This window comes from Cimex lectularius, unplaced genomic scaffold, assembly GCF_000648675.2.
Source record: "Cimex lectularius strain Harlan isolate CLEC.00 unplaced genomic scaffold, Clec_2.1 scaffold64, whole genome shotgun sequence".
Lineage (NCBI taxonomy): Eukaryota > Metazoa > Arthropoda > Insecta > Hemiptera > Cimicidae > Cimex > Cimex lectularius.
The window spans coordinates 1,513,920-1,524,704 of NW_019392702.1; the positions used below are offsets into that span (position 1 = coordinate 1,513,920).

The window sequence follows — 10,785 nt, forward strand, 5'->3', positions numbered from 1 at the left end:
AACATTAGTGACGATAACTTTAACTGGCCTCAACTGAACGAAAACAACGGGGGCGGACGTCAATGATATTGATGATATATGTAACTGGAGAAAACTGTTGCTAACAACTGTCAGTGACGACAATTGGGGCTGGTGACAAACGTTTGGCTGTCAAGTGTCAGTGTCGACAGCCTTAACTGTCAGTAAAGATTACAGTGGCTGAAATCTGTCAGTGTCGACAAGTTTGCCTACCCTCGATCCTCAGAAACAACACAACTAATTGTGACGACAAATCGACAACCTTTAACTATCAGTGATGCCAAATGTGGTAGACATCTCTCAGGGTGACAAATTTATGTGGCCTCAACTGTGGCTTACGACACTCATTGAACGCAAGTTTGACTACCCTCGATTGTCAATGACGATAACTGTGACTGACAAACAACAGTGACGACAATTTTTACTGGTCTTAACTGTGAGTAACAACTTTGGTTGGCAACAGTAAGTGAAGGAATCTTATGGTGTCAATTGTGAATTACAACCACTGTAATTGATGACAACTATAATTGACAACTACTATGGCAGACAATTGCGTGTGACGACAACTTGGGCTGACGATTGACTGTAGACAACTGACGTATTAGAAGATATTTTAACAAAATATAAAATTCAACCTGATGTCAATATATATACGATGATTTTTTGCCTGTTTTTTGTTATGATCCCGCATGCGGAAGTATTTAAATTATTAACCGCCATAATTTTTTTTTGAAACATTTAATAACACATGTGCGAATTGTGTGCATGTGGGTGTTGTATATTTATACATAAATGACTTCAACACTTTAGCCGCAAAAGCGGCTTTACATTTTTCTAAATTTTAAGTTGTGTAGGTTTCAAGTTATTTCTGGCAATACAGACAACTGTATGGCTTTCGATTCCCATAGAGAGCCAAGAAAGGTCGCCCTTTAATTTCAGATATGAGCATCGTGAGAGAATCCGCAGCAGACGTTGATGACGAGCACGGAGGTATGAAGAGGCGGACCAAGAAACAACATCCACATACACGAATGGATAAACGAAAGTAGAAACGATCGAATTCAAATACACAACAATCATGGAACCAGGAGTCTACTACCTCTTGTTCATAATATGGGCCCTAGATCTTTCAAGACTGTACCTGTTTTGGAGGCAGGTTTGTACCATTTCCTTTTGAACATTACCAATAAAAACCCACTAAAATTCTCACTGAGTTTATCTCACGGGAATGAGATTATATAATACATTACGCCCACATTTCACTGTCATTACTTTCTAGCATAAGGAATAACATAACTGTGTGTTTTTCAGTACCGTATTATTTACTCGACGACAATTCCTCCTCCTCATTTGACAGGGTACATTGATTCAATCACGTTTGCCGAAGCAAGAGAGTCCATGATGCAGAAAGCCTCCATGGCCATGCTGTCCATTGTGTTTAGAGTTTGCGCGAGAACTGTTAAGTGTTTTGTTCTATTTTCACCTCATATTCTTCAACATTTTTACTTTCACTTCAGTATAAGATCTTAACTTTCGGCTGTGCCGTCGCTTGGGCAGCGACGTGGGACATCGCGGGTACAACGAGCAGTCGTGCAGTGGCTTACAACGTCCTCGCGTTGTTCAGCGCTAGAGCTCCCCTCATCCCTTTGTCGGCTGCAGTCGGCGTAATGTCCGGTCACAGAACTGTATGTGGGCGTATCTCATGCTCAGAATAAATGTATAAGACAAAATGAGTTTTCTTCCAGGTGAACCAAGCTTTCCATCAAATGATAACGGAGATATTCTTCTTGTTCGTGCACGGTCTCGTCACAGCAATGCTCACGATGTTGCTCATCAACATGACAGATAGCTATTCTGGCTTGCTCTTCTTGATCTTGTTCCCGATTTCCACAGCCATCGGCGCCATATTTACAGTTTTGTACGTCAACATCATCGTACCCCAAATACACGACAAACTCTCATCCGGGCCTCTATACGAACGCTTAAGATTGATAACTGACAGGTTACGGTTTCCCGACGAAAAAATATACGTAGAAAGGATTTCAACAACAGGTGACTTTAATTATTGTAATTACTGTCTTCCTTATTTTTGTTTAATATTATACCCTAACAATAACAAAATTCTTTAAATTCAGACATAATAGATACAAATTCAGATATTACAAACGCATATTACTGCGGGATATTGGGAGCAAACATGGTTCTGCTGTCCCAGAAGTTGGTGAACGAATTTAGCGAAGATGAAGTCGCTGCAGTCATATCGCATGAACTCGGACACTGGTACTGCAAGCATACCTCCATTTATTTCGGACTTACAGCGGTAAAGTTATGCACTATTGACGTCTCTTCACAATTACAACGATCATTCCTTTAGTTGGAGTTATTCTTGATATGCAATTTGTTGATGTGGAGTTACGGCAACGAGTGGCTGTTCAGAGTATTCGGATTCGACCTCATCAAAGACCCACCGCATCCCATCATTGGTGTTTTTATCTTTGTAACAATGCTGTTTCCTCTTTTTAAACAGGTTTTTCAATTCCCATCTCTGCTTCTTATTACCTCATGTTCAATAATGAAATTTTTCCAGATATCAACAATGGCGACAGGTCAGATATCGCGATATTGCGAATTCGAGGCGGATCGTTTTGCAGTAAGGCTAGGCGAGGCAGACCATCTGAAAAGGGCCCTTCTCAAGATAACAGCCAAAAACAACGCTTTTCCCGTGTATGACCCGCACTACTCCAATGTACTTCTCACCCACCCGCCTGTCCTGGAACGACTGGCTCATATAGATGACAGCCAAAATATGTGAAAATGGGAACCATGTTTTCTGAAAACGTCTGCTTTTAATAAAAAAATGTCTACAACGCTTTGGTGTTTCTTCTCGTCCGAAACCCTTTCACATTTTCGTCTGCACTGCCCGAGACGGGTTCACGCCGTCGACCAATTAACAGAAGTCAGAAACAATTTTTGAATTAAGACCGTCGACGGTGTCGAACAAAGAACCGACCCGCAGCCGGTTTAGAAGCCCAGTTTAATTTAAAAACAACAAAAATAAAAACAATAAAAACAGAACATCGATTAATGGTTTATTTATCACAAGACGAAGTTCTTAATGATGAACTGATACGTTTCAATCAAACGCGTTTCCGTTTTACGCCACATTTAGTGAGGAACTGTCAGTTTCGTCATAAAGATCAGTCATACATAAGTTGTAAGCATGAAGTACATTGTAATTGATAATTTGCTAGTCAGTGAACACATGAACGGAATTGATAGTGAAGCCTAAAGTCGGACCGACTTTAGCAACCAACAACCACCACTAACTTTCAAGTTTGCCAAACGAGGTTCAAGTGCACGAAAAAATTTAAAAGAGTAGCACAAAGTAAAACTTGAAAAAACCAACAGTGAAAGACATACCGAACGCGACCAACTCAACGAAAAGAAGCAGACCGGTTAAAACCAAATTTCATTTTAAACGAAGACCCAAGTTCCTGGAATTTCTACAGTTCAATATTAAAACTAAAAATTCAAAAGGTGGGGTTGTGATGGGAAGTTAGTGTCCGAGTGAATCGAGGTCACGATAGCTCAACTGGTAGAGCAGCGGCGTATCTAGCCGAAGGTCGTGGGTTCGAATTCCGCTCGTGACACTGCCTTTTTTATCTCAACTAAAAGCCGTAATTAAAATTATAATAGGGAATTAAAACTAAATATTAATTCATTTATGTTTAGTGATCTAATTGACCAAATTATTTATTTCAATTATTCTTTTTATGTAAGGCCTTGGTTGATATGAAAAAGTTAGTGTCATGAGCGGAATTCTAACCCACGACCTTCTAACCACTTGAGCTAAACATTTTTTTTAAATTTATTTATTTGTAGCCTATACATACTTGTACATAATACAAATGTGATGACAATGTATATTGTTCACCGCTCGGTCACAGCACTAACACTGATGCCAGCGCTGCACCTGGAGGACGCATGCCATGAGAAGCCAGCCAGTGCTGGCACTCATTTTAATAGATTAAGGGGCAAGGAGGTCTCGGGGCCATCGTCGTTTTAGGCGACGTGGTGGATTCTCGGGATGGGAATATGTGGAGAGGGCTCTAGCGGTAGGGTTAGGATGGATCGATAGGTTGGTATGAAATTTTTGGAATCGGAAATGGATCAGTTCGTGGACAAAAGGAACGTTGAGGTCTTTGTGAATAGTGAGGTTAGAGACGTAAAAAGGAGCTTTGACGATTTGTCTGAGGACTTTTGATTGGAAGGACTGGATACGCTGGATATTGGATGGTTTGGCGGAACCCCACAGTTCCACACCGTATGTCCAAAGTGGTCGCAATAAAGTCTTGTATAAGGTCAGTTTAGTGCTGATGGTCAACCCGGATTTTGGTCCTAGTAGTCTGCGTAATTGTCCAAGTCTTCTGTTGAGTTGTTGTCTTTTAAGTCTTGCGTGGAGATTCCACGTCAGTCTGCTGTCAAGGTATAGTCCTAGGTATTTGACTTGAGTGGAAGTCGGTATCTCTTCATTGTTGATGTATAGTGGAGGGCAAGACTTTTTTCAAAGTGAACATACATTGGATGCACTTTTCTCCATTTAATCTTGTCCTCCACTTTTTGCACCAACGTTCGATGAGCTCAAGGTGTTCTTGGATATTAGAGGTAGCTTGGGTAGGATTCAAGTTAGAGGACAAAATTGCGGTATCATCCGCGTAGGTGGTAATGATGGTATTGGGGTGAGTAGGTAGATCAGCAGTATAGATGGTATAAAGGATAGGACCAAGGATACTCCCTTGTGGGACACCGGCTTGTATTGGCCTGATTTCAGAGAACTCGTTACCGCACCTCACTCTGAAGCAGCGGTCTAAGGAGTGGGTAGGAAGCGTTTGAGTTTATAAAGCATGCCCGGGTGCCACACCCTGTCAAAAGCTTGTGCTACATCTAGGAACGCACCCAGGCAATACTCTTTGTTCTCAAGAGCAGAGGAAAGGGTGTCCAAAACTCTAAAACCTTGTTGGGTCGTAGAATGATGTGGGCGGAAGCCGAATTGGTGAAAGGGAATAATATTATAAGTATCTAGGATTATAGGATACTTCTAGGGATTAATCGTTTTAAGAGGAGTCTTTCAAGGATTTTGGACATTGTAGGAAGAAGGCTGATGGGTCTGTAGGAGGATATCTGGTCGGGAGGTTTATGAGCTTTAGGAATGAGGATAACGACGGAAAATTTCCATAAGAGGGGATAATAAGTAGTTCGTAGGATGGCATTATATATGGTGGTTAAGAAGACTATGGCCTTTTGTGGTAGGTATCAGAGTATGGCGGAGGTGATTGCACATGCCCAGGAGATTTTCTATTTGATGAGCTAAACATAAAATAAGTAATTTGGTTAATTGGACCACTAAACATAAATGGATTAATATTTACTAAGTAAAGAAGATTATTTGGAGTTCGTGAGGTGCGGTCTGGTGTGACATAGGTTTTAGAAAAACATTTTCTTTATCATGCCAACGTTTCGATCTTTATTGAGATCATCTTCAGGGCTCAAGTGTTTGTTTTCCGTGTAGATGAGTCATTCTTGTGTTTCGTGTTGAGAGTGTCGGAAGATGATCTCAATAAAGATCGATACGTTGGCATGATAAAGAAAATGTTTTTCTAAAACCTACGTCACACCAGACCGCACATCACGATCTTAAAAGAATCATTGGCTAACGGTCACTAAACACCATACATTTCTACATAAGTAAAGAAGTATCACTTCACTAGCAGCTCTCCGTTGCCACTTCATAAGTCGCTGAGAATCGAATCATGATAAAACATTGGAAAAATGGCACAAAGAGGGAAAATTCGAAAGGTTGTAGGTTGAGATGGGGAGTTGGTGTCCGAACTGATCGAAGTCACGATAGCTGAAGTGGTTAGAGCAGCGGCGTATTGAGCCGAAGGTCGTGGGTTCGAACTCCGCTCGTGACACTAACGTTTTCATCTCAACCAAGGCCTTACATATAAAGAATAATTAATTAATACTAAAAAGATATAGTAATAATATGCGTCCTGCATCGTCGTTTGAGGCGATGAGGGTGGTAGTGGAGTGGGCTTGATCAGTAGGGTTAAAATATTGGAGTGCAGCCTGAGGAAGCAGGAACAGACCAATTCACTATCGAATGTTAAGGTTATTGTGGATAGTGATGCTAAAGAGCTTAGAGGAGCTTTGACATAAGGATTTTGATTAGAATGCTTGGATTAGTTTTACAATACAGCTCCTAAAGCCATGTGTCCTCTATTAGGATCACTGAATCGGGATTGATTGGCACTGGATCCGTCTTCTTTCATGTGTGTTCGGACATCACTCAGCCATCTTCAGTGCGGGATTTCTGCTAAGTTGTCCTTATAGTCCTTACTTTGGAACTTTGTCCTGATAGTGTTTTAAATTTGTAGCATGGTTCTATAGAACATAGAATACAAGGAATTATTAGTTAATGTGGTGAATGCGGAAAGAGAGTCGGAACAGATATGAAGGTGATAGTTAAAGATGTTAATAGCATTGAGTAAAGCCAAGAGTGCTTAAAAGTGAGCTAAGGCTTTTGTCGACTTGTATAACACGTTTTTGTTAAAATACTAATTTTGAAATTTTATAAGCTGTAGAAACCAAAAAAATTCAAACAATATAAATTTTATATTTATACTATATTTACATACATATTTATATTTAGACTGATAGAAATATCAGTATATTTGCAATGAATAAAAGTATATTGTTTATTGCGATCTTGGGAACACCTGGAAAAAGTGAAAAAGAATTAGGAAATTATTTAATTTTTGAATGTCAAATAGTCATACCAAGAGGTACGCACAAATTGACGTTCTGTTTGTCGCTGCAGAAACTCCCTTTTGGGCAGTTCGTACACATTCCTCCCTTTATGTTGAAAACGGGTTGTGACGGGACGTTACCAGGGGGTGAATAATTGCAAACCAACGTGATAACCCTTCCTACCTCTATGATATGCGAACTGGCGCCACATCCGACCCACCGGGTTTCACCCCATATCAACTGGGACAGGGCCCTGTACCGTCTGAAAAGTTGTTGGAATGTTACATCGAAAGATCACCGGTGGTCTCTCCGATGCCCGTACCCGTCGGCGTATTCGTTAATCACTGATGACGGGATATCCTCGATGTACCATTTCAGAAAGACCGACTCCCACGTCGGAAGGACGAACTCCTCGTTGATCACAGAATCGACAATTTGGTTCACCTCACCTCTCGCTGCATCAGAACAGAATTTTAGTAAGGCCGGCAACTAATTTACTTAGCAAAGTCAAAACCTGTATTCCTGCAAGAGTCTGAGGCGTTCGGGCATTGATTCGCCCACCTCTGTGCCATCTCTTGCAACTCGATGTCCCAAGACTGTTTTGTAAATACCAAAATATTATTATAACATAATAAATTTAATTAAAATATATAAATACCATTTCCATCAAATCACTCGCTCCAGCAAAAACACCCTTCACACTTTTTATCCTGTTACACAAGTAGAGCACTTTTGCCGGATCCATATTCACAGACATGAATTGATTACACTTCGGCCCGATTTTATTCTTCTGGAACGTCAAAATCATAATTACAATTTTCGTTAAAACATTCCAGTTTAATTTACGATTATTCACATAGCTATCGTTTGTGAAGAACAACCCGACTTAAAAGGGATTATATGAACGATGGATGCAGATACTTGTGGGTCATGGTTCAACTCGTAACTGTGTGTCACTGAGTACAGATTGATCGGTACTTGATCTCTTTGCAAAGTCTGTTTACTTTCTTGCGAATTTTGAGGTCAGACAAACGCTTTTCGGCTTATGCCATCCAGTGAGGAACTGTTATTGTGTTCGTGTAAGCACTTATTGCAGGAACCCACCGGATCACGCTCCCTCAATCAAATCCCCAAGCGACAATCGCCGAACCCCACAAACAACATAACCTATGACCATGTCCATTTGTTGCGATTGCCGTCGCGTAACCAGTTGTGTATCGTAAGCAACGGCACAACACATATCTTTTTCAACCTATCATCTCGTATCATGCAACGAGTAAAGGAAGGAATCTGCAGTACGCCGGAATCTTCAAGCACCCTCGTTTAATCCTTGATATTTTCTGTACATTGTTTCAAAAATGGCTCTTTCCTTTGAAAGTTTCTCCTGTGTGATTTTTGAGTGTGAAACAGTGAACGACCGCGGCCATCCAGGGTGTCATTGTCCCGCATCAGTATCATTCGTTTAATTTTTGTTTGTTGTTTATCTGATGAAACAAGTTACTACAAGGTTTAAGGCGAACGGTATTTGAATGACATCTAACCTGTGAGATAGTGCTCACCCTGGATGCTCACCTTGACTACAGGCCAAGTAGAGTGGTAGCGTGTTTTCACTCCGCAAACCAATAACTACCACAAACTGTGAGGGCTATACAACGGATTGACATCGAACATGTCGGACGGACAATTACTTTTTATTTTTCGTGGATTAATTTTTAGCATCCATACTGATAAAAAGGTTAGAAGGTCAAAAAAAAGTTTAATAAATACAAACTACTTACATCTGGATATTGACACATGACGTGTTTTTCTTTGCAGGAGAGACAGCAATAATTCTTTGTGGTAAACTTTGCTCGGACCAAACATAATGCGAACATGAAAATCAGGAACTTCATAAGTCCGTTTCTATCCCGTAGAAAGACTTTTTTTAAAAGTATAAATTTTAAATTGACAAAATGGCCCGAATGCCTTTGTCAGCTGTTTTTCATTGAAACTGGAGTACATTTTGTTCGGGTTTATCGAAGGAAATAAGGATTGAATCGAACCCACACAAATTGACTATAAAGTGATTAAAAGTAAAAAGTTCACAATCACACGTATACAAATATGTGTATTGAAATAACGAACGAAGAACATGACTCGTAGAGGATGAAGGAGAAAAGTAAGTAGCTTAGTAGCTTCAGATCGTTCTGGTCAGGGATAATGTTTTGGTGCTGTATACGTTAACTCCATGTCCATTACCCACTTATAAAGTACTAATACTAGATATAAAAATCCGTCCTCTGCAATAACGTGATTGGAAAGAAATAATAAGGACCAGGGCGAAACCGCCGAAAACTTCCTCGAATGCAGACGTAAATGAAATAATGCTTTCTATGAGGTAGGATTTTAAAGGTGTTGTTCACTACTAGGTGCTACCGCCAAGCAGAACAACTCAGTTGTCTATTTCTCACAGTTAACCCGACTGACTCGTATAATTAACACAAAACGTCCAGAATTGATTAATCGGAAAGGAATGGTCTTGTATCACAATGCGATACTCTCCCATCGGTTGGGATGTTGCACGATGCTCCGGACCCAGCGCCTTCTCAATAACATTTATTCAGATTGTTCGCCAGCAGCCAAAATCAAAATGGCGCCGACGAACACCACCAGGAGAGAGGAGTTGAAGTTAATAAGAAGATTGTTTCGGCACTAACGGGAATGGAAGATTCCTGATTGAATAAGGGATGTTAGTTTAGGAATGGTTAGATGAAGGAATAAATAATGAACGAAAGGAGTAATTGAAGACTCACTGTTTAATGAAATTTCTATGGCTTACAAGATGGCCGATGATCGTATTGGAGATGTTTAGGCGATGACGGTCTAAAGGCGATGAATCCCTCTGAAGGCGATGAAGACCGGAAAGCGGTGAATGTCTCCTGAATGCGATATCGTGCGTTGTTCGGCGATGATTAGGCCGGTATACCGACCTGGTTCCTGCAGCGTCGTTGAGGATGATGATGATGGATGATCAATCCAGTGGCGATGAGAATGAGACGATGCAATCCAGGTAGTAGATGGAGTCTTCGGGGGAGAATGAAAGGGTGACTCGTTCGCGGGATTATAATGATGGTAGATGGAAGAAGGAGATGATATATTAAGGGAAAATAGCGATGAGAGGTTTGGGGACCATGCGGTCGTGAAATGGGACGCACGCGGAGGTGAAGATCGTATGGCGATTTGAAGGGGAATCCGTGGGGATTCGCGTAGCGAGGAAAACTTTAAGAAGCAGCGATCTTACACGGAAGTGAATTACTATGGCGCAACAGTTTGGCGTGATAGGGCGATAGGACGTGTACTCGCTCCGAGAGCTGGCGGAGAAGAGAGCCCGAGAGGGCTGGAAGGGATGGATTTTTAGGGAAAAAGGAGGGAAGTGTATTACTGTGGATTTCCAGAAGATAGGGGTTGTAGATAGAGGGGTACAAAGTACGTCGCAAATCGGGCGCTTCAGTGACGGAGACGCACCCGAACACAGATCTTTGCAGAACTCTCTGAAAGGGAAAACCTGTGTAGACCAGGTAGTTGTACCAAGTAACAGATGGCAAGATGTCCTTAATAAAAGGGCCAATACATAATTGACTAGTACTTACTATATATTCAATAAAAGGTGTTTAATTTCACTCATAAATACGGAACGAACCTATTTGCCAACCAATCATCATTGCATTCAGGTTCACCACCCCGTACACCGAAAAATAAACCAGTCAACACAGACACTCAATATGAGCGTTTAAGGTACGAAGAGCTCGCAACCAACGTCGTTTAAGAGGTTCGTTCTTGGGATCGGAAAGTGTAGATAAAGGAGATAGGGTTACGGTGATCTAGGCGTTAGTGTGGAACCTTTGGAAACGAGATCGGATCAGTTTGTCGAAAAGGAATGTTGAGGTCGCTGCGGAAAGTGAGATAAGTTAGTTAGTT

General features: G+C 41.0%; 2 protein-coding genes across 3 annotated transcripts; one reads left to right on the top strand and one right to left on the bottom strand.

Moving 5' to 3' along the window:
- The first annotated feature begins 722 nt into the window (after positions 1-722).
- LOC106672501 (CAAX prenyl protease 1 homolog) lies at positions 723-3,093 on the top strand. Its single transcript, XM_014404008.2, has 7 exons — positions 723-1,174; positions 1,330-1,476; positions 1,536-1,703; positions 1,764-2,070; positions 2,154-2,338; positions 2,393-2,545; positions 2,606-3,093. Exons 1-7 carry the CDS (start codon positions 1,097-1,099, stop codon positions 2,828-2,830), a joined length of 1,263 nt encoding a protein of 420 aa, XP_014259494.1. The 5' UTR covers positions 723-1,096; the 3' UTR covers positions 2,831-3,093.
- A 3,627-nt stretch (positions 3,094-6,720) lies between these two features.
- Positions 6,721-10,439, bottom strand: LOC106672512 (venom allergen 3-like). 2 transcript variants are annotated; one of them, XM_014404026.1, is made up of 6 exons: positions 8,607-10,439; positions 7,487-7,618; positions 7,343-7,424; positions 7,151-7,283; positions 6,858-7,090; positions 6,721-6,797 (listed from the first exon to the last, which is right to left on the bottom strand). In XM_014404026.1, the coding sequence occupies exons 1-6, from the start codon at positions 8,718-8,720 to the stop codon at positions 6,727-6,729; spliced, it is 765 nt and encodes a 254-aa protein (XP_014259512.1). In that variant the 5' UTR covers positions 8,721-10,439; the 3' UTR covers positions 6,721-6,726. The 2 variants fall into 2 exon arrangements, with proteins under 2 accessions (XP_014259512.1, XP_014259514.1); XM_014404028.1 differs by lacking the exon at positions 8,607-10,439 and adding an exon at positions 7,685-8,600.
- Between the last annotated feature and the right edge of the window lie 346 nt (positions 10,440-10,785).

Bases quoted from the DNA above. Each gene is read 5' to 3' on its own strand.
- LOC106672501 (XM_014404008.2), top strand. From the start codon at position 1,097: ATGGAACCAGGAGTCTACTACCTCTTGTTCATAATATGGGCCCTAGAT. The intron at 2,071-2,153 runs GTGACTTTAATT...CTTTAAATTCAG, and splicing joins AGAAAGGATTTCAACAACAG to ACATAATAGATACAAATTCA. The intron at 2,546-2,605 runs GTTTTTCAATTC...AAATTTTTCCAG, and splicing joins TGTTTCCTCTTTTTAAACAG to ATATCAACAATGGCGACAGG.
- LOC106672512 (XM_014404026.1), bottom strand. From the start codon at position 8,720: ATGAAGTTCCTGATTTTCATGTTCGCATTATGTTTGGTCCGAGCAAAG. The intron at 7,284-7,342 runs GTTTTGACTTTG...GTTCTGATGCAG, and splicing joins AGACTCTTGCAGGAATACAG to CGAGAGGTGAGGTGAACCAA. The intron at 7,091-7,150 runs GTACGGGCATCG...ACAACTTTTCAG, and splicing joins ATTAACGAATACGCCGACGG to ACGGTACAGGGCCCTGTCCC.